Source organism: Clarias gariepinus, chromosome 2 (genome assembly GCF_024256425.1).
Source record: "Clarias gariepinus isolate MV-2021 ecotype Netherlands chromosome 2, CGAR_prim_01v2, whole genome shotgun sequence".
NCBI classification, from domain to species: Eukaryota; Metazoa; Chordata; class Actinopteri; order Siluriformes; family Clariidae; genus Clarias; species Clarias gariepinus.
The window spans coordinates 40198478-40221751 of record NC_071101.1 but is presented as its reverse complement, the minus strand read 5'-3'; the positions used below and the strand labels follow the sequence as shown (position 1 = coordinate 40221751).

The 23274-nt window shown below is 39.7% G+C and overlaps 1 protein-coding gene across 2 annotated transcripts in view; it reads left to right on the top strand.

Annotated features, from left to right (window-relative positions):
- The window catches only part of LOC128542696 (capping protein, Arp2/3 and myosin-I linker protein 3-like), a 58170-nt gene extending 35381 nt beyond the window's left edge, over nucleotides 1-22789 (top strand). Inside the window, exons 21-40 of one of the 2 annotated variants that reach the window (XM_053512656.1) lie at nucleotides 2986-3158; nucleotides 3325-3393; nucleotides 4100-4193; nucleotides 4311-4409; nucleotides 4531-4650; nucleotides 4803-4916; nucleotides 6113-6288; nucleotides 6657-6744; nucleotides 7121-7240; nucleotides 7799-7865; nucleotides 8064-8251; nucleotides 12827-12906; nucleotides 13698-13871; nucleotides 15873-16074; nucleotides 16443-17448; nucleotides 17554-17651; nucleotides 20546-20669; nucleotides 20900-20971; nucleotides 21328-21438; nucleotides 22218-22789. In XM_053512656.1, the coding sequence (XP_053368631.1) occupies nucleotides 2986-3158; nucleotides 3325-3393; nucleotides 4100-4193; nucleotides 4311-4409; nucleotides 4531-4650; nucleotides 4803-4916; nucleotides 6113-6288; nucleotides 6657-6744; nucleotides 7121-7240; nucleotides 7799-7865; nucleotides 8064-8251; nucleotides 12827-12906; nucleotides 13698-13871; nucleotides 15873-16074; nucleotides 16443-17448; nucleotides 17554-17651; nucleotides 20546-20669; nucleotides 20900-20971; nucleotides 21328-21438; nucleotides 22218-22258 (3216 nt within the window). In that variant the 3' untranslated portion in view covers nucleotides 22259-22789. The remainder of the gene's footprint in view (nucleotides 1-2985; nucleotides 3159-3324; nucleotides 3394-4099; nucleotides 4194-4310; nucleotides 4410-4530; nucleotides 4651-4802; nucleotides 4917-6112; nucleotides 6289-6656; nucleotides 6745-7120; nucleotides 7241-7798; nucleotides 7866-8063; nucleotides 8252-12826; nucleotides 12907-13697; nucleotides 13872-15872; nucleotides 16075-16442; nucleotides 17449-17553; nucleotides 17652-20545; nucleotides 20670-20899; nucleotides 20972-21327; nucleotides 21439-22217) is intronic. The other variant, XM_053512665.1, reaches the window with a different exon arrangement.
- Nucleotides 22790-23274: the final 485 nt, after the last annotated feature.

Sequence of the window (23274 nt, the reverse complement as noted above, 5' to 3'; positions counted from 1 at the left end):
AGACAGCATGGAGGTGTAGTGGTTAGCCCTTCATGCAGTCTCTCTTTATTCTTTTATTCTTTATTCTTTTATTCTTTTAGTGTCACCTTGCACCTCCAGGGCCCGGGTTTGATTCCCGGCCAGGCTCGATTCCCACTTCTGTGTGCATGTTCTCCCCGTGCTTGGTGGGATTTCTCCGGGTACTATTGTTTCCTCCCACAGTCCAAAGACCTGCAGATTGACCAAAATTTTCCGTAGTGTGCGAATGAATGTGTAAGTGTGTATGTGTGTGCTCTGCGATGGATTGGCACCCTGTCCAGAGTGTACCTCGCCTCGTGCCCTAAGCCTCCTGGGATAGGCTCCAGGCCCCCCGCGAACCTGAATACAGGATAAAGCGGTAAAGAGGATGAGTGAGTGAGGCTACTGAAGGAGGAGATGTGTCCAAACCTTTGATCCAAATCTTATATATATATATATATATATATACAGTTGAACCTCGGATTATGAGCATAATTCGTTCCGGAAGCGGGTTCGTATTCCAAAACACCCGTAAACCAAATTTTATTTTCCCATAAGAAATAATGGAAACTCAAATTATTCGTTTTAAACTAAAAAACATAAAAAATATAAAGTAACAATAAAACAAATTAACCTGCACTTTACCTTTAAAAAAAGTAAAAAATAAGTGTTTCCATATGTGCACGCAGGTGCTGAGAGAGCACACACTCTCTGCCTTACACAGAAACTCAAGCACTAAGACCCAGCAGGGGAGACGATTAGCTACAATTCCGTAGCGCAAGAGAAAGAAAAACCGTTGGCTCAGTTGTGATCACGTGATGCTCGGTGTCAAAACAAGAAGCGCATGCGTGATACATGATACTTGGTACTTATAAACCAAGACAATGCTCGTTTTTCAAGTCAAAATTTTATTGAAAATCTTTGCTCGTCTTGCGGAACACTCGTGAACTGCATTACTTGTAATCCAAGGTTCCACTGTATGTATATGTATATGCGTTATGAAGTCTTTACAGAGCATAAGTAGCAGATACATCTCAATATCCACTGTTTAAAGGAGATTAATGCATTTTTTGGATGCCTTTTGCATTCCTTTACAATGTAGAAAGAAATAAAAATCAGGAACGATCATGGAGTTAGAAAGTGACCCCAAACTTTTGAACGGTAGTGTATGTATTTTGAATTTATATATGTCAGTATATTATAGGTTCCTTAGTGGAAGAGACATGATCTGTAAGCCAATGAGTTGTACACTATAAAACAAATGCTTGCTTAGTATTAATTTACGTATATATTATAGACAATTTTTATATAAATATACTGTATATATCAGATTTCTATAGAAATATATCCACTTCACATTTTTACCCTGTACCCTGATCAGTCCTTTTGTGCTGCGAACAGTCTGTGCACTCAACCTTTTATGGACTATGATGGGCATCACTATATGCAAATGCTTTGCACTTTGTCTCCTACGCATGCAAGTCAAAATCTTCTTTTTTATATATACTTAAATCCAGGTGATTTTTTTTCGGTTTGGCTTCTGCAAACATTCACACAAGATTGTTAAAAGAGCTCATTTGAATTTAGTGATGCCCATGAAGTTTCGTGAAAGGTCGAGTGCACAGACAGTTTGCAGGACAAATTGATCAGGGTAAGGTGCAAATTATTTTTCACACTAACTTGTGGATATATTTAAATCAAAATATTTAATAATGTACATTGTTAGTTTTGGTGAAAAATAAAATGGATATTTATTTATTTATTTATTTATTTATCTATTTATTGGAGCTCCATCACTGTTTCCTTACAGCAACATTGTGTTTTATTTCTTTAATACTCTAACATAGCTTCTTCGACTTAAAGACAATAGGGTAATAGAAATAATATGAATGGTATAGCTTACAGATTTGATTTGACTGCACTGTATGTATCATTCGCAGAATTTCTTTTCGTGTTTCTCTCTCTCTCTCTCTCTCTCTCTCTGTAATATAATGCATTAGAAAACTAACCACCTTAAATAATAATGGAAGTAGTTTTAGAGCTCTTGAAGTTGATAAAATATATTGACATATTCTCAGAAACCCATAAGCCCAAAGAACATAATTGATTTGTTGAGAGTGAGAAAGCAAAGATGTTTTTTTCTTCTTCTTCTTCAGTCTCAGACGTTCTTTGATTAGGGTGTGTCAGTGCAGTTTTCTAAGAGCTAGCCTTTTAAATCATTTAAAGAGGAGAGCATGATCAAAATTTTTTGAAAATCTTATTAAAAGGAATCAAAATGATTCACACCCCGGTTATATTAAAACCTGGCCGCTCACTTCTGCCCACACTGTCGACAATCTGCATGATTCTTTTTTGAGATGTTAAAGCATCCTCCCTATAGTCCTGATCTCGCTTCACCTGTTTGGTCGCCTGAAAGCAGCCCTACGAGGATGAAGATTCACTCCTGATGAAGAAGTGAAGACGGCAGTGCATTTGTGAAAAGCAAGGAGATTATGTTGAAAATTATGTAAAATTAAGTGCAGATAATTTTTGACTCACCAACGTAGAACTATTTTGAGCTAATATTGTTCATATAAAGCAGTATAGTTTGCAATCTGAACTGGTGTATACTGTACATACTCTGTCTGTGCAGATACAATATAATAATAATGTAATAATAATACTAGTGATTTTCCGAAGATGTGGTGAAAGCATGCACTGTTCGGCTTAATAAAAGAAAGTTGTTTTTTCCATATATGGTGATGAGTGGGGCGTTTCCGTATGCAAATGAGCATAGCAGCTGTGATAATTCTTAATTTCCTTATGCGCACCGTCAGTTCTTACTCGGAAAATTAGAACTTGGTCTACACACGCTTTGATAATGAGACCGCAGGTAATGACGAACATCTGCACGGAACATCTGGTGGATAAGAAATGCTTCTGGTGAGTAATTGGTGAGGATTTACAGGAATGCAAATATGGTTTCGAGTCTTCTCCTCTTCTCCGTAGGTTCTGCAGTCTCTGTCCCTGGTGGACTCTCGTTTGCGTTCACGTGGCACTGTGCTGGTGAACGCTCTGGGCAGCAACACCTGCCTGAGAAAAGTGGACCTTAGCGGGAACGGGCTGGAGGACATCGGCGCCAAGATGCTCAGCAAAGCCCTGCAGATCAACACCACGCTACGGTAAGAAAGAGACAGAGACAGGAAAGGGAAGAGATAAAAGACATAAAGAAAAAGGGATAAGGGTGATACGAGGTGAAGAGAAGGACAAAAAGGAGGATGAGGGCAAGAGATAAAGAATATTATAAAAATGTGACCTTAAAAGCTTTTCTGTGTGTGTGTGTGGAAGGAGTGTGACCTGGGACCGGAACAACACCACTGCTGCAGGATTCATGGACGTAGCACGAGCTCTAGAGCAGTAAGACTCATATAGACACACACACACACACACACACACTAGATGTATTGTCACAATAAACAAATTCAGCTTTTTTATGATTTTCGAATATTTTAAAACATTTTACTGATCTTTTCTCCTCTCATCTCATCGTATCTGAAACCTCCTCTTCTCAAATCTTCTCAAATTCTCTCTTCTCTTCTCATCTCTTCTCTTCTCGTCTCTTCTCGTCTCTTTTCTTTTCTTGTCTTTTTAATTATCCTTTTTATTTTATTATCTTTCATTTTATTCTCTTCTGTTTTAAAATCTCTTTTCATCTCTTCTAAAAACTTTTCTTCCCTAATCTTCTCTTCTCTTGTCTTCTCAAATTTCCTTTTCTTTTATCCTCTTATCTCATCTTTTTCTTTATCTTATCTCTGTTTTGAAATCTTCTCCTCCCAAATCTTTTCTTTTCCCTTCAAATCTTTTCATCTCATTATCTTTTGTTTACTTCACTTCTCTTCTTGTCCTTTCTATTTTCTCATTGTTTTCTCTTCTCTTCTTGTCTTTACTCTTCTCCTTCCTTTTCCTCCCTTTTTAAAAAAATCTTTTCTTCTCATCTCCTTTCTTCTTTTTCCTTCTTGTCCCTTATTTTCCTTTATCAAATCTTCTCCTTTCTTATTGTTTTCTCCCCCCTTCCCATTTCACTTCTCTTCTCTTCTCCTCTTGTCTCTTGCTCTCCTCTCAGTAATTTCACTTTGCAGTACATGCCTGTCCCCCTGAGCGATGTCACTCAAGCATATCGAAGTGCCCCAGAAAAGACAGAGCAGGCGCTTACCAAGGTATGATCTTTAACTCGTACACTATCTGTTCCTGAGCGACCAGATGTGCTCCAGCTGTCGTTCGGTATGAAAGCGCAGACTGTTTGGTCTGAAAGATTTTCTTCTGTTGTTTTTCAGATTCAGAGAGCTTTACTGAGGAATAATCAAACACAGCGCTTCTCCCAGAGACAAGCACTACGCTTACACCAAGGCTTAGTGACCAGCACTGCGGAGCAGGTGTGTGTGTGTGTGTGTGTTGTTTAATCTAATAGTGTACTGTTACTAGAGTAATTGAGTTTCTGTGTGTGTGTCAGTGTTTCGAAAAATTTGTGTCTATCTAATGTTATATCACACACAGGTGATGGAGCGGTTGTGTGTACGGGTTCAGCAGCAGGTGTGTGTTCTCCGAGGTGTGGCAGACGCGGAGGAACTTCAAACGGCTAAACAAGTCCTGAAGGAGGCTCGCAACTCCCGTGCGGTGAGTGTGTGTGAGTGTGTGTGTGTGTGTGTGTGTGTTTGTGTTTGTTAGCAAAAAAAAAAGTGAAGTATAAACTGGACACGACGTAGCTACTGTATACAGTAGATAATGAAGTCGGTGTGTGTCTCCCTCTCTGTCTCTCTCACGTTCAGCTCTACCCGTCTCTGTGTGAGCTGGCTCATGTCCTCTCGGTTGATGGACCGGTCAGACAGAGACTAGACTCACTGGCTGGGGAACTGGCCAAGGCTGCAGATAAAGAGCTGCAGGTACACACACACACACACTCACACCTACACACACACACACACACACACACACACACACACACACCACTCTTTATCACCACCTACTGGACAATTTTATCAATAAATAAGTTGTTTGGTGTATTAATGTGCTGACTGGTCAATTACAGGGTTGCCAGATTTTAATTTTAAAATCCCCAATGACACAAAAAAATAACCACATAAGCAAATTTCTTTTTTTTAATGAAAAACAAAATCAGGAATAGGCGGTGGCTTACTACTTTGCACCGCCAGGTTCTGGGTTCAATTCCCACCTCGGGGTCTGTGTGCATGGAGTTTGCTTGTTCCCCCCGTGCTTGGTGGGTCCCCCCAAGTACCCCGGTTTCCTTCCACCGTCCAAACACATGTAGATTATGCTATTCTGCGTTCCCAACGATTTACGGGATAAAACCTTATAGACGATGAGGGAGTGAGAGTAATTAACAGGTTTACATTTTTCTGGTGTATATAAGAGTAAACATGTGGATTAATGGCTACTCCAGTTACATACATGTGATGGGCTTGTTAGCGTGCAAAAAGAATTTGGAACTAAAGCACCACCTCTTCTCTTTATTTTTACATTTTCCTTCTATTTGCTTTTAAACATAATGACTGATTTTGACTTTGTTTATACCATTTCACTATGAGACAATATTTTTGTATTAACAAAAAAAAAGGCAACCTGGCAACCCTGCTCCTGAGTGCCATAACTAACTGACTTCTTAATTATCTGAGTGATTGTCCGAAAGCTTTGGATACGTACATGATTATGAAATTCGAACTGGCCGTCACATCCACATACTCGTACACATATTTATTAGTGGCAGAAAGCACATGCTTGTTTCTGTTGCTAGGAGACGGCGAAGGCAAAATGAACACCGGGATGCCACAGCTGCTGTTGTTTTTGCCACACACTAAAATAACTTTGCCCATATGCTTATAGTGCTTTGGGCACAACTCGGTCGATTTATCCTTCGTTACTGCAGCTGTGACTTCCTGGACGCTGTTAGACTCTCTATCAGGAGTCGGATTGGTCAGAAGGTGTTGATTTAAAAAGAAATGCAAAAGTTAATTCATATCCCTTATACACTTCTCTTCCTTATCTGTAGCCTTGAACAAAAAGAAACCACTACGGATTTAAGTTTTCTTATCAAATCTATTATTGTTTGTTTGATTGGCAGGTGATCGTGGACTCGATGGTGTCTCTGTGCAGAGAGCTGTGCCCGCTGTCCTCTGCGGCGGCAGAACGTCTGAGCCCTCCTATGTCCTCTGTTTCAGAAAGAGTGTCGATCCCTCGTTCGGCTATCCGCACCGCGCTGATGGAGAGAGCGGCGCAAGACATTCACCGGGCGCTGGAGTAAGGGGGACGGGGATTAAAGGGCAAGGGGACAAACACGAGAGTTAAAACAAGAGAATGAAAAAGGGAGACGTTGGTGCTTGACCAGGAATTCAACTTGTTCTTTAGTTATTGAGTTGAATTGAACCCAATTGAATTTAGAGAGGCATGAAAAGATTTAAACAGCTGTGAAGAGACAAAAGCTTTAGATGGATGGATGGATGGATAAATGGATAAAAATAAGCAGTAAATCAAAGAAAACAACAAAAACAGTGACATGATTGATGACGGTAAAAATGGACGACCCTTTAATGCCACCTTCTCTGTCCATTCACTCCCCGTCCCTTTTGTCTTTCCTTTCCACTCGCTCTCTCTCTTCAATTCCTCAGGGAGGTTAAACTGTCCGTGGTCTCATATCTCACCAACTCTATCGTGGATCAGATCTTACAGGAGCTCTACTCCACTCACAAAGCTCTGGTACGACGTCTCTGTCCCGGTTCTTTCCATTTTTTTCTTTTTAATCACTGGACGTTTTTTTTTCTTTTTAATCACTGAACGTTTTTTTTTTTCTTTTTAAAAGTTATGGTTAATTGCGTGTCTCTAATGAATATTAGTTAGGATTTATGATTTAAGGAATTAGGATCATAAGCGGAAAATATACAGTCCTGCAGAAGAAAGCTTTCCAGTGAGTGCTTCTATGAAAGCTACTGTATATAGTTAGAGTCAGGGATTTTGTGTGTGTGTCATTAACGCATTATACTTAAACTATTAACCTTGCAGTTAAAAAAATGCAGTTTGAACATGCCATAACTGTGTGTCTTTGTGTGTGTGTGTGTGTGTGTGTGTGTGTTAGACGCAGCAGGTGTCCCAGATGAAACAGTGGGATGGCCTGTGTGATGGCGGCACAGGTCGAAGGTCACACAGACACAGAGACTCACTCGAGATCACTGATGAGGAGCTAGGCACGAGCATTGTGAGTTTGTGTGTGTGTGTGTGTGTGTGTGTATTTATCAAAGATAAAATAAAATGTTAGATTTTCAATAAACAGACCCCCAACATGTCTACATACACACATTTTGGCTATAGTTTAGTAATGAAAATATTACAATGCAGCTAAGGACATATCATAATAAACAGAATGAGTAGCTCACCTCTTATATCTTCCGGTCCGAGTCGTTCGTTCTTTTGAATCTATTGCACCACATAACGTCTATAGGAGTCACATGACAAAAGAAGGAACGATTCAGACCAAAAACTCAAAGCTAACTACTCATTTCTGTTTCCTGTATATAAACTACGGAGGTTTTGCAATGATTTGTGCATGCGCGCCCAGTAGAAAATGAACGAATCACTCTCCAAGACTCTCCAAACAAAGGGTCAGGGGTGTACATAAATGCAAGTAAATTTTAAAATGTAATTATAAATAAGGCTGTGGCTATATATGGTGCTTGGCTGGATAGAACTTGGCTTGAATAAAAAATATTTTCCATAGAGTGATATGTGTGTCTTTATGCTTCGTGCATGAATGCAGGACACCATTGCCATTAAGAAGCGCAGTTCCAGGACCAGAAGAATCCGACCTGTATCCACTAGACTGAGTGAGTGTGTATCTCTCTCTCTCTCTGTCTGTATCTGTTTCCATTTCTCTGCTCATCTACCAATTTCCTGTTTTTCCCTCAGGGGTTCCATTAGTAAGAGAACCCTTTTAGTCGCTCTCACTTCCCCTCTCTCCTCTCTCTCACACCATCTCTCTCTCTCTCTCTCTCTCTCTCCCTCTTTATCTCTCTCTCTTGCAGGTTTGTGTGACGACTCCAGCTCGTCTCCTCCCACCTCGGGCGCGCAACTCTCCTCACCCCTCTCTCGCTCGGCATCATGGGAGGGCTTGTCTGCACTCCCAACTCAGGGTGCACCTCTGCATCATGTGACCCGAGTCAGGCCGAGGCCACCTCGAAGGCACAGAAGAGGCATCCTTTCATCTGACTCGGTGAGAGCCCAAACACAAACATCTCTCTGATTGAGAATCAGTGCAGGATTGGAAAGGAATGCATTTCATAATGTTTTTTGGTGTCACTTTGTAATGAAAAATGGCAAAATAAAAAGAAGATAGATATCTCTAAATTACAGCAGGACCAATTTCAGCTTGCTGACTATTATAAAAAGGCTGATACTGGAGACTCATAAAACAAAAACATTCCTAAGAGCGTCCTAAGATTACTAAGATTTCCTACACCAAATTAATCAATAACGTTTTGTACTAGTGTACGTTGCTACTATGGAAATAATAACATAGTAAAATAAATGACTAGGAATCTTGTGAGAGGTGTTTAAAGAGTCAGGGGTGTACATAAACGCAAGTACATTTTAAAATGTAATTATAAATAAGGCTGTGGCTATATATGGTGCTTGGCTGGATAGAACTTGGCTTGGGCACAGGGTTAGAGCTTGACACACTGGAACTTGGCATGGGTGCTGGGTTGGTGGTAGGCATGCTGGAACTTGGCATGGGCTAGGGCTCAGGACAGAAGAGGCAGCTTCATGGGACGTTGGCAAAAGCGTCCCTGGAACAGCTTGACTTGAGTTAGAGCTCGGGATGGCAAATCTGTTTTGTAGACTTTATATAAGAGCCAATAGGTGGAGCCAGTATGGCACTTCCAAAGTCAGCAGGTGGTGTCAGTACAATGATAGCAGAGCCAATCAGTGAGGCTAGCACAGGGTCCTATAATCTGACAGGTGGCACCAGCATGACATTCTTAATGCTTGGAGTTGGTGTCGGGACAGCATTTTCGAAATGGGGCAGTAGTGGCAAACAGAACAACCTTAAAACTTGCATGGGATAGAACAGGGCATGACTAGGGCAGAGCAGGGCATGGCTCAATTAATGCTGGGCATGACTAGGGCAGAGCAGGGCATGACTCAAGCAGTGCAGGACATGACTGAGACAGAGGAGGGGATGACTTGGAAGAGCAGGGCATGACCCGGGCAAAGCAATGGAATGCTTGGATAAAACAGGATACGTCTGAGTCAGAATGCTGGTAAGTTGGGTCAAAACAGGGCTTTTATTAGATAAAACTGTCCAGGACTTTGCGGGAACAGACCATAACTTGTACCTGGAATGAACAAAAAACTGGTGACCCAACACAGCATTAACCACATTAAGAGCAAGACAATGAAACAGAAAACACAAGGAGCTTATACATACTTATCCTAACGATAAATTAAACAGGAACACCTGAAATAAGCAAAGAAACACTGTCAAAATAAGGGTCCTCACAAACACACCTTCAAGAAAACCCCCAAGAAACCTTGACACCTTGCAACTTAAGAGAATTAATCGCCATCTTCAGGCCAATCAGAATGTAAAATCCAGCCTTGTGCTTTAACTTATCATTGCTAAGGTTAGCTTGAGGTCATATCTGGCATAGTTAATTTATATTTTATAAATGTAGTGTGATTGAATGTCATTTTCATTTATATGCAGCATGGCCCAGTAACTCAATTAACTGATTTATTACCGTAATGAGACCAAGTAACGAAGTTTTTTACGAGTGCTAGTAGATCTATCAATAGAAAGAAAACTCCTCATCAAGATCGACAATTTGTGTGTTGATTAATGGGGTTGCTCGTTCAAGATTAAAAAATTAAAAGCCTATACAGTACTGTTGCTTTTCTGTTAGTTTTCAGGAATCGGGATCCATAAACTTTCAGGTTTGTTCACATTTATATTAATTTGACGTGAAAGTGTCAGAATTTATGACATAACTGGTTTACCAAAGAACATACAGTACAGTATGGTGGCAGGGTGGATTTGTGGTCAGCAATGTCATCTTGCACCTCCAGGGACCGGGTTCGATTCTGGCCTCGGAGTCTGTTTGCATAGAGTTTGTGCTTGGTGGGTTTCCTCCGGGTACTTGAGTTTCCTCCCACAGTCCAAAAACAGGCAGATTAAGCTAATTGGTGTTCCCAAATTGCCCCGTAGTGTGTGAATACGCATGTGAATGTTGACCAGAGGTTCTACTATGGGAATAAACACAATGGTAATTACCTCCACAGCCCCTAGTTGGACTGCAGAGATTCCTTGATGGATGGATGGATGGATGGATGGGAATAAAGTATACATTATGAATTCGCACACGTTCTAAACCTGCTGTTAATGCAAGTTTGCAACCGTTTCCTTTTTTTAAATATCTCAGTGTGCTAGCTTTGTATTGGCGAAGTGTCACTCCTACACGCATTGCTTTGACATCATCCAAATTTAAAAAGCTCAGAATTTATGTTAAATCCTGCTTAGAATGGACAGAGGCAGAGGTTAATGCCCTGTTTAAATAGAAAAACCATTATTTCAGCGCCTTCGAATGATCATCGCCTACACTCATCCATAATGAATATTCACGATATCCGTGTGAACTCAAGTATTCCTTTTTCAATATTTTATTAACAATAAAATGACTCAAGCACAGGGTTGCGCAGACGTGGATATATTACTCGTTGAATAATGAACCGAAGCAGAAAGTAACCACACTGCGCAAAGGAATGCATTAATAAATGTTCGTAAGTCAAACATTCGACTCCTACTAATGCATCAAAATGTATTATTCATTAAATTTAGCATGGCCTGCAATTGATAATAGAATGCATTCAGTACACTATTAGATAAAAAAAGACTCCATTTATAAATACAATGTTTGTGTGTGTTGGTGTGTGTGTTTGTGCAAGAGAGCAGTCTTTTATGCAGCATGTTTGCGATCATGAAACCTTTTTATAGAACAAGTGCTTGTTTTTTTAAAGGAAATTTGTGCAAGACTAGCCGTCAATCATGATGACAACGTGGTCTACTTCTGACTGTTTTTTTTAACATCCATTCAGCAAAATCAGTGTTTTGCACGAGTGATAAATGACATTTCTGTTACAACTTGCCTGCTGAATTATTCTGTTCAGTTAAAAAAAAATAATAAAAAAAGGCGTTGGAATATGTATGCACATTAATTAAAGACGATGGCTCTTACTAGAAATTTCAATGCGTTGTACTGTCCACTTGAATTCGCATCATGCATCAGTACAGCATGATGTACATTCAAGTGGACAGGTGAGAGGTGTTCAAGTCAAACTGGGACTTTTGACTGTGCAGAACACCACACAGGACTAAAACATTCTTTTTGCACACTGCACTTTATGGACATTGCTCACACCCAAGAAACTTATGGACCATTTATGGATATTATACATTTGAACATTCATGCATATTTTGACATTTCTATTTCATTTAATTTTGCACACTTTTGCACATTTACGGTCACTATATCTCACATTCATGCATATTTTCACACTCCCCAGTTTTACACTCCCAAGTTTTTTTATATTTTAGACTTATTCTATTCCATAATTTATTTCTTATGGATCATCTTGATTTTAAGGTCACGAACGGTTCACTGCATATCATACAGTACTGTGCATGTGGCATGTGGAAAATTAAAATTTAAATAACAGAAAACAGTTATGAGAGTAAAATCTCCCTTAATTTCTCTATATAATCCTCTGCTACATTAATGCACTTATCCCAGTGATTCACTAGTGCTTGGATACCATTAAGGTAAAAAGGTCTCTCAGTATGCTGGAACCATGCTTTGTCTACCCCATGATAGTGGATTTATTTTAAAAAATTTGACTTTCTGGTGCTCTCATCACAGCGGACCATCCGATCCGCACACAAGCTTGGCACAGGTTTTACGCCGGGTGCCCTTCCTTGAAACAGATAAATCACTGCTCTGCTTAAATCTGTAAGCCTGCTACAGGAGGTGGGAGGGACAAGAGACATTAGTCTTGTCTTTGTCAAAAATACGCCCGCCCAGTTTTCATTTCAAGCCGAGAAATTCTGGCAAAATACATGGGGATATTGAAAAATGAATAATGTCTTGTGTTAAGTAAAGACTAAAAAATGCCCTGGTAAAATATATAAGTAGAGATGTAAGCAAATATAAATTTTACCAGGAAATTTTTTTAGTCTTTACTCAATACAAGACATTGAAAAAGGGGCTTTATTTATTTATTTATTTATTTATTTATTTGTTTGTTTATTTGTTTGTTTGTTTGTTTTCCCTTTTTTAATTTAAAAAAAGCTTGCTAGATAGAGGGATTTAAATCCTCCCAGTTGAAAAATAACTACAGTATACAACATGAGGATTTACGTTTGACAGCTTACAGCTTATCGAAATTGAAATTCTTCGCAAGGGTTGCCAGGTTTCAGCAGAAATTCCCACTTCAGCTGCATCTCCATACAGTTTATTACAGTACAGGAATCTTGTCCAAAATGCTTTAACAACAAAATGAATTTAAAAAATATATATATATTTTAAAACCTGTACCATCTATCACATTTGTTTCATCTTCCTCTAACATTATTAAAAGAAAACCTTCATCATTTGTGTTTTTAATTTACTGCTGCGCTAGCTTACAACTGCAGTTTCATCATGTTTTCTTTTAAAGTAATCATACAACTTAATCTTTGAATCTCTCTGCCCCTCTCGCTCTCTCTCTCTCTCTCTCTCTCTCTCGCTCTCTCTAGCACTGTACTGAAAATGGCTCTGTCACTCCATTAGATGATGGACTGCCTGATTTTTACAGCAAGCGTGTTCTGCCCGACAGGTACCCCACACAGGCACACACTCACACCCACTTTACTTGGCAGATAGATGAGTCTCCGGAGGAATATCGTAGATGCTTTTACTGTAATTACATTTTTTCCCCCCGTTAAACACATTTCTAATGAATCTGCTCTAAATGTGCCCTCCTGTGCCGCCTCACACTGTTGCCTAGCAACCTGCCGGGCTCTTTGAGCATTTGACTTGTTGCCAGGCAACAGCTGCTTGGAATCATGGGGGTTTGTTTCCGTGGGCCAACGAGAGCGCACCATCTCAGATAAATAATGCAGCGCGTCTAAATATGATAAATTCCTACTGTAAATATTACATTTTACATTACTAGATTTGGGTTTTGTAAGATTTTAAATTAAATGCCTAATTTTAAGAATTTTACATATTTTTTTATAGACAAAAATAGATGATGATGTTGGGATTGAGGGGTTCTGGTATCTTACTGTAATAACCAGATCCCTTTTGGTTGATGCCATCTTGTTAGATCACTCCTACAGTAGCTTTTGCACACATTTGTAGCACTTTAAAAATGTTTTGCAGTAAATTTATAATGACTGTACAGTATATTTTTGTACTACTACTACTACTAATAATAATTCTGTAATAAATCCTGCGCCTTAGTTTTTATGTTTCCTTGTCTCCTTGTTAGTCGTACTTCCTGGTTCTGACCTAAGAACAATAATCATTTACCATAATTACAAATGTGAGTGACCATGATTGATCTCTCCCCTTATTATCATCTTCTTCTTTGTAATTTGGCTTCTGTCTGGTTCTTGTCCTCAGTCAGTTATCCACCCTTCACAAGGCCCACTCCCTCCGACGGAAGAAGAGGCGCAACATGCTGGCTATCTTCGGTTTCCGTAGGAACCGGAATTCCACGCTGTCCAATCAGGAATCGGATTCAGCGGGTGTAGTCTGTAGCGAGGATTGTCGGACCGTTGCCACGGCTCCCACCGGGTCAGTTAACAATTGAGTGGCTGTGAAAAGGGGTGTAAAAATCTGGATATTAAAAACAAACAAACAAACAAACAAACAAATATATAAATAAACACAATTTTTAGGTACGTTGATTATGTACTGGACGAAAGGGGATATTGGAAAGCACGTGGGTATGTTTGAGAGATTTGGATGAATTTGAGATATTTCCCCTGAGACAATGGAGACATGGAGTGAAATGACTGGTAACAGATGTACAGTAACTGAAGTCTTTTGCTCTACTTATATATCCTTGCGTACCTCGGGCTGTGATTTTACATAACTAGTCCTTGTGCTCATCCCTACAAACACCAGTGACCAACTCGCAGAACCTTTTAGTCTATGTCCATTTATTCTAAACCATTCTGTCAGTTGTGAGCTCCTTCAAGGCTCTACATAGGCTGATTTCATTAACAATTAGTTAACAATTGGTATTTGTATAAAGTACTATGCACATCATGATCTACTCAACAGGCTGCAAAGTGACTAAAGAATTTATAAACTGGTTGTTTATGTAACAGCAGCCTCATTTCCCCTCTTGTTTGTTCCCACCACTCAGCATTTAGCATTACCAGTATACTATTAACCTGCGAGATCATCTGTCATCATCTGCACATGTTTTTCATGCCGTTAATTAGATGTTATGCTTGTTTGATTCATACACTACATGGACGAAAGTATTTGGCTAAACCTGCAATGACATTGTATCCAAATACATCTACTTTAATGTAGTCAGTCCCACTTATGCAGCTATATAGAACTTGACTGGCCTGCATACAGAACCCTGACCTCAACCCCATTGAGCACCTTTGGGATGAACTGGAACAGAGATTGCGAGCCAGGCCGTCTCGTCCATTATCAGTGCCTGACCTCCATTTCCACTCTTCTTGGAAGATGTTGGAGTGTTTCTGTGGGAATTCCTTCCCATTCTTTCTGTGGAGTATTTATGAGGTCAGGCACTGATGTTGGATGTGAAGGCCTGGCTCGCAATCTCAGTTCTGTCAATTAACATCAGCTATTATAGCTGAACTGCCTCCCATCTAACACACTGTATAAATGCAGATCATTTACTGCTTTCTATTTCAACCAAATGAGGATGGGTTCCCTGTTGAGCCTGGTTCCTCTCAAGGTTTCTTCCTATTACCATCTCAGGGAGTTTTTCCTTGCCACTGTCGCCCTCGGCTTGCTCACCAGGGACAAACTGACCATTTTGATTCATACAAATTCACATTTCATACAAACTTAAATAATTCTTTTGATTGTGTAAAGCTGCTTTGCGACAATGAAAATTGCTAAAAGCGCTATACGAATAAAATTGGATTGAATTGAATTGTTCCAGTTCATCCCAAAGGTGCTCGATGGGGTTGAGGTCAGGGCTCTATGTGCGGGCCAGTCAAGTTCTTCCACACCAAACTCATCAAACCATGTCTTTATAGTGCTTGCTTAGTGCACTGGGGTCATACACAGTCATGTTGGAATAGAAAAGGGTCTTAAACTTAAACTGTGGCCACAACGTTGGAAGCAGAGCATTGTCCAAGATGTCTTGGTGTCCCGAAGCATTAAGGATGCCCTTCACTGGGGATAAGAGGCCTGATTGAAGCACCTAAATATTACACTGTTTGACTTAACAAGCAAAGACATTCCTTTGAAACTGAACATTTACAGGGACTGGACTGTGATTGAGAGCCAAAAGTTCTTCAGGAAGCCTGGAAAATTTTTTCTTAAGATATACAATAATTATATAGGAAAGTCTACTGTAGCTCTTTGGAAGCAAAATATGAAGACAGTAGATATGGCATATGATCCGAAGGGGATTTCATCACATATGCATGCAGTAATCTGAAACACACTTAGTTAATAATGAGTGTTAAAGTGAAGAGGTTTTCAGTCTACTGTAATGCACAAAATATAACTCAATAAAGCTGTTAATAAGAACTAACATATTTATAACTTTTCCTGCTCTGTTTTTCTGATCTTATCCAGGAACGCACTCGAGAATGTCTACACTCTTCTCCAGCCTCCCAGGATACCTTATAGAAGTAGCTGTGCGGGCGAAGCTGACGGGAATGTAGAGGAACCGAAAGTGGACGAGCCTAGAGTGGGAATGATGGAGATACGCTCTGTCCAGGGAATGCCGCTCTCGACATTCCGGACAAACAAACACCCCTTTTATACTGGCAAAATGGTACGGTCCATGTCCACAGCTGATTTCAGAATCGTGACGCTTGGATAGTTGAAGGTTGTTGAATGAGTACGGGTGTTAAATAAGAAGAAAAAAAAATAACACTGTGATGTTAATTACCTCAGTGATTGCTGTGTCATTTTCTTACCATCTGTTAGTGAAATGAAATGCTAATTCTTATAGCACAATCCTAGCTTATTCCTGAGGGTTTTTATTGTGGCTTTCTGCCAGTCCTGATGTTTAAAAGGAAAGTTTTGTAACTGTAGGAAAGTTCACATCATAGTAAGAACAAATAACTGCTCAGGGATGTGCTAGGACATGATTAGTTTCATGACAAAAATATTCATCATGTCCTCTTTTTGTGATTACAGAAACCTGACATAGAGCCTGACCATGACACGTCCTCGGGCGCGGCTGAGCGAGAATTAGACAGGCAGACGTTACGACCGGGAGACAGACAGATGAGCTGGGAGATAGACAGGCAAAGGCAAATCGACCGAGAGCTTGAGTGGCAAAACCTCAGGAAATCCGAGAGTGAGACAGATGGACAGACTGTGAGACACACAAACAGAGAATTGGAAAGGCAAGCGTCAAGACAGACGGACAAAACCTCCGAAAGAGAAACAGACAGGCAGACCCTGAGGAAGGCGGAAAAGGAGCTAGACAGACAAATGTCGAGACAGATAGATAAACCCGCTGAGAGAGAGGTAGACAGACACACTGTGAGACAGACCGACAGGGAGTTAGACAGGCAGACCCTGTGGAAGGCAGAGAGAGAGTTAGACAGACAGGCTTTGAGACAGATAGACCGAGAGCTAGACAGGCAAGGTCTATGGAGGGCGGACAGGCAAGCGGAGAGGGAGTTGGACAGACACACGCTGAGGCAGATTGACAGGCAGGCTGAGGCTCAACAGAAACAGTGGTTAGAGACGAGAAAAGGGCTGGACAGAAAGTGGGCGGAGCCAAAGCAGCAGACGGATGCACAGTGGACAGATCTAAGGCAGGTGGACAGGCAGTCTGAGAGGCAGTGGCTGGACAGACACACACTCGGGCAGCACAGGATGCCGTCCCCCATTTCTGAGAAGGAAATCTGCTTAGATGCAGATAAGCAAATTTACTGTGAAGCGTCTATAATCACAGACGCGCACTCCGATTCAGGCTCCTGGGAGCAGCCCATGGAAAGAAGCCCACCCTCGGATCCACAAATGGAGCACCGGATCGAGTCGTGTCCATCAGAGGAGAGATGTAGGGGGGTAGGCACCAGAGGGACATCAGTGGGACGTCTCATACTGTGCCCATCCAAACCGGAGCCTCCGCCGCAGAGCAGCAAGCCCAGTTTAGCCAAACTCAGACAGAGACCTCTGCAGGAAAGCTCTGGTACTGCAACATCTCCTTAACATCTAAAATACTGTAGAGATAAGCCATGCATTTTTATTATTTTTTTTTAACATTTCTGTTCTGGGTTTTTAATATTTGTTTTAGGGACCGAGGATGAACTTGGAGAGAGCAATAATTTCCGAATGGAAAGGAAGGACAAAGATGGAGGGATGGAGTCACACCATCCTCCAATCCCAGCAAAGGTATGAGGATGTCTGCATGCGTCTAGTGACTGGAGTTTGGGCATTGGGTATAAATGAAGCCTGGGCCTTCCATATGGCAGGCGAGAAACCTACCACTGAGCCACCAATACCCTACTAAGGATAGGAAAGAAAAAATAAATAAGAAAAAAAATCCTTCAAAAATATGTAGAAGAAAAAAAATGTTAAAGATGTCTGTTGATTGCGAAATTTTGCAAAACCTTGAGTGGCTCATTATATTTTTGGTCTTTTAACTGGGCTTAGAAACAAGTTTAAATCCCGCATTCATCCTGTAGGTTTCTAACCAGTGATAAACGAGACTGATTTAGACAGATTTTTCTGAACCTCACACAAGCTGGGCTAAAAACACAGTGATTTGAGTCTTAGCCTAATGCTCCAGGTTTATTCCCAATCATCCATCAGACTTCATTCTTCTGACCAATTAAGCACAGAAGGCGGGGCCTGCTAACAGTTTTGAATTCATATTCTGTCTAAGCCAAGAGCATAAACACATGACAAGTTGGGTTACAATGAGTGTGGCGTTGGATTTGCAGGACATTTTGCAATCACAGCAGCCCAGAACACAATCATCCCCATGGCAGGACGTGGTACCAAAGGCTTGCAGGAGGATCCAAATCACTGTGGCACAGCAGAACATTATGGGCTGTTTGCAGGGGATCATATATAGATGGATGGTTTGACTCTCTGAGCACATAGACTTAACTTTTCCCGACTGCATGGAAAGCCTTAATAGCAGCCTTATTACTTTCCATCACTATGGCATGTTCAAAATGTTATGCTGAAGCCCATCCCAGCACTCACACCAAAGATAACGATAGCACATATACATTATAGCAAGACACCTTTGCACTTACCTGCCCTTGCAGATGAAAAAGCCTTACTTAAGGTAAACACTCTTAAGTACTTTGTGTGTTTTACTGTAGGTAAGACCATAAGAGAGAAGGCAGGTTAGTATTTGTTCCAGGAAATCTGAACAAGGCTCAAGTTGTGCCTTGATCTTCTACAAGGGGTGTTCATGTCAAATTTGCAATGAAATTGAAGATGAATGAGGGCTTAAAACCGATTGACATTTACGGAGGATTTCATGATACGGCTGTTTGAATGGTGCAAACTTTTTAAAGAAGGCTGTACATCCGTGAATGACATTCCCGTCTGAGGTGGCTCGGAGCCCACAGCGGTCATTACCATGAAAGTTCAGCGAGTGGAACGCCTGATCCTTGAAAATGAATGAATAGCTTGTGACCAACTTACAGAAGAGACGCATCCGTCTGTGGGAACAATCATTCAAAAAAAACACCACTTGCACTCTACAGGAACTCGACTGGAAGTTGTTGCCACATCCCCCTACGGTCCTGACCTCACTCCAAGCCATTTCCATATGTCTTGGTCAAGGAGATCCTGGGAGGCCAGCGTTTCAGACCTGAAGCAGGCAGTCTGATCATGGCTCTGGGAAAACTTTTTCTCCCTTAATGGATTCCAAGCACTAGTAAAACACTGGGATAAGTGCATTAGTGTAGCAGGAGATTATATAGATATACTCTCATAACCGTGCCCTGTGATTCTGTGCAATCAGAAAGCCTGGCTTGACTTGAACACTTGTGGTATTATAAAATTTTATTGGTTATAAGCGATAAATGTACAGCATCAGGACCGATTCTTATCCTTGGTAGAGTACAGCATGAGAGAATTATTTTAATGAGTATGACCAAAGCATGTCCCTTCATAAGCTACCCATTAGGGGTCATGGTTATCCTTTTGTGTTCTTGACTTCTTATTGAGTGCTTCAATTACAATGGTAACAGTTTGAAGTTGGTTATAGCCAATAATTATCATTTCTTTTTTTTTTTCTTAATTGTGGGAAATCCCCTTGAGATGCTCCATCTAATTTTCGAGGGGGACCCTTTAACACATACATAAAACAATACAAAATACACCACAAGTAATAATAATAAAAAAATAAAATTCACAGCTTTCTTCCCAATTCACCCACCCATAATCAACAAGTATGTATAAAAGAAAAAGGCATGTGCATACAAAGCAATATACGTTTTAGTACAATAATGAAAACACAAATATGAATATAGGTAGTTTAACAAAAAAATTATAATAAAAAACATTATTAGAAATAATATATATACATATATACATATATACACATGCACATATACATACATATATAACCTGTAGGCAGTTCACAACCAAAAGTTAGAAACACATAAACAGGTTGTTTTCAAATGAGATATTAGGTTGATTCTAAAAAGATAAAAAGATGTAATTGATTTAAGGGAAGAAGGTAGATTGTTCCAATCATATGGAGCTTTATATTGAAAAGACCTTCGACCAACTTCAGGAAAAATTCTAGGAATAGAAAAATGTGGATACTGCATACGACGAAGGAAATAAATAGATGTAGATGAAACTATAAACTGTTTTAAACAAGAAAGAAAATCAAAATAAATAGACTTGAAAAGAAACTGAAGCCAATGATATTGCCTTCGGGATTTGGGTTGAAGCCAATCGAGAGCTTCATACAACATACAACGATGAGTTCTATAAGGACATCTCAAAACAAGCCTACATAAAGAATTGTGAACAATGTTTAGAGGTTTTAAGTTCGTATCAGAAGTATTTTAATAAATAATGTCTGCATAGTCAATAATAGGAAAAATTTATTTGAAATGAAAAACAATTAATTGAACGATAAATAATAATAATAATAATAATAATAATAATAATGATAATAATAATACAGCCTACAATCAAGCACATTGATTTGTTGTACACTAACCTATAGTTTTGGAAAGTCTTGAGGTATAAGTGTTAAATGCAGTGATAACTGATTTTAAAGCTGTCCTGTGTTCTGTACCGCCTCATAGCCGAAGACTGGCTCATATGTGCTGTCACCCACCGAATCAGCCAGTGATAGGAAGATCGTCCCGGCGACACCCCCAGCCTCCTCAAAACCCACCTTAGGACTGACCGAACGATCCCATACTCAAGGTCTGCTTTGACTTGTACTGGTATTATGTTCAACCTTTATGATACAATACTTATACTGTATACTTTAATCTTTTTTGATGTTCATGTTCCAGCAGAACACCAAAATTAACTAAATGAATACACTTGATAAATTTTTATATCAATTATATAAAATCAGTGTAATGTTTATGACTACATGAATCCAAGGTTATTCTTCATTCTTTGGTGTACTGTGTATGCATGGTGAGCAGGTGAGGAGTGTGTGAGACCGCAGGCGCCGGTCAAACCGCAGAGGAACAGGAAAGCTCTGTCTTGCGACACAGGTACAGTATGTAGTCATAGTCATACACACACACACATACACTCAAAGAGTATGGTCCATATGGCTCATTATACAGTACAGTATGTTCGAGAAATCTGTACACATGCCTATAGGAGACATTTACACCCGTGCCTCTGTACACACTCATTTATATTGATCATCATCATCATCATCATCATCATCATTGTAAGGCTTTGTATATGAGAATTAATGCACAAACACTATGTACTGTGTGTGTATGCACGTGTGGTGTGTGTGTGTGTGTTTTAAGTCAGATGTTATTGTATATCGGTGTGTAAGATGTGCATGTGTAACATGTCCTGACCTTGTCCTTGTCTGCCGTGTTTGTTGCTACAGGCACTGACAGGGACAGCCCTAATAACCTGGAGAAGCCCCCAATCTCTCGCAACCCCCCTGTGAAAAAACCTAGAGCCCCCCAGAACAGAAACCAGTCCCTGGATCACCCTGGTACTGTGTGTCTGTGTGTGTGTGTGTGTGTGTGTGTGTGTGTTTATATATATATGTGTGTGTGTGTGGACAATTGTTTTCTTCACAGTATATAGTCATAGAAAAAGACATTATTTATTATCGCAATATAAGGTCTTAAAAATGAGGATGGTTCCCTCTTGAATCTGGTTCCCCTCAAGGTAAGGATGCTTAGGTCATCTCATGGAGTGCTTCCTTGCCGTTTAAACGTCTAGCTTGCTCACTAGGGATACATTTATACGCTTAAAATTAAGATCTTTATAAGTCTGTAAAGCTGCTTCGGGACAAGGTGTATTGTTAAAACTGCAATAGGAAAATTGTCTGGAAGTGATTTGAGTCCAGAAGCAAGCGGTGAGTAATCAGGTGAGTTGGAGCGTGAAATAGAGTGTGTGGCTTGGGATGGGAGGTACAGGTGCAGTATGTGTTGGCAGGGTTTGTAGGCCACAGTGCATTCTGGGAGCTGGAGTCCAACGCCATCATGCGTCTGTTCAAGAATTAGTCCACTTGTAATTAACCAATATTCGTTATTAATTCTCTCACTTTATTATAATTACAAAGAAGGGGTTAAATCTAAAATGTACAGTACATAATCCAAAAGTTTACGTGCATGCTAAAGAAACACATTGCTGTCTCATAGTATTTGCAAAATTAGACTTTTGCTGCAATAAAAATATTCTACAAGAGCTAATTCCTTTCATCCTGTCTATCCCTTTCTTCCATTTTTTTTAATCATCGCTTTTTCTGTCTTCGGCTCTTTATAGATATTGTTGGAGGGTTGCCTGGTAACAGCGAGCCCTTGTGACCACTTACCCACCGATGGCTGACCAGGAGGTTGTCATGACAACGGGGATGATGACGAAGACGACGACAGCCACGATGAGGATGAAGATGAAGATGATTGTGACCAAACACTCTTACAGTCACGAGGAAGTTCATTTCTAATAAATAAAATAGATAGATCATTGAATTAATTCAATAATAAAAGGTGTAATTGCACAAAGATTAGAACTGTGAGAGTAACCCAAAAAAAAAAAAAAAAAAGATTGTAGAAAAGGCTGAGGAGGATAGCATTTATGTAAAGAGATATGCACTTCGGTTGACGTGAATGAATGTGTACTTGCAGGTTTTTGTTTGTTTGTTTGTTTATTTGTTTGTTTGTTTTACATGCATCGCTATCTTAGTCATATTAAATGATGTCTCACGTTTAAGAAAATAAAAATTTGAACGATTTTTGGTGATTTTATGTTGACTAAAATGCTTGCAACTCAAATGTCAGCTTACGATTGCTATAAGGGGCCAAGCACCAAAAAATTATTATTATTATTATTATTATTATTATAAAAAAACAGCTAAATAATAACAACAATAACGGATTTTATTTAATTTTTTTACAGCTGTCTTTACTTAAAATGAAAAAAAATAAGTATATTTGTATTTGTTTATTAAAAAAACATAGATATTCTGTTGTTTGCACTCAGATTATGTCTATAACTGCTATTAGCATTCTTTGCTATGGAAAATTTGATTTGTTGATATTTATGCCTATCTGCTTTACTGAGCTGATGTCTAATATTTTTTGTACAAAATGAGGAAGTTATATATATAAATATGAATTAAAGACTTATTAAGTTGAAAATATTGTTGTTTTACTTAATGTGTATTTAACGCTTGAACAGATTATTAATGTATATTACATTATGAGCATTTGTGGTGGGTTATGTTACAGTTGCTGGAGGAAATCCTGGCCTCTCCATGCCCTGTTGATCAACATATTATATATAAGGTATTAAAATAACCTATTCGCATATCTAGGGGTAA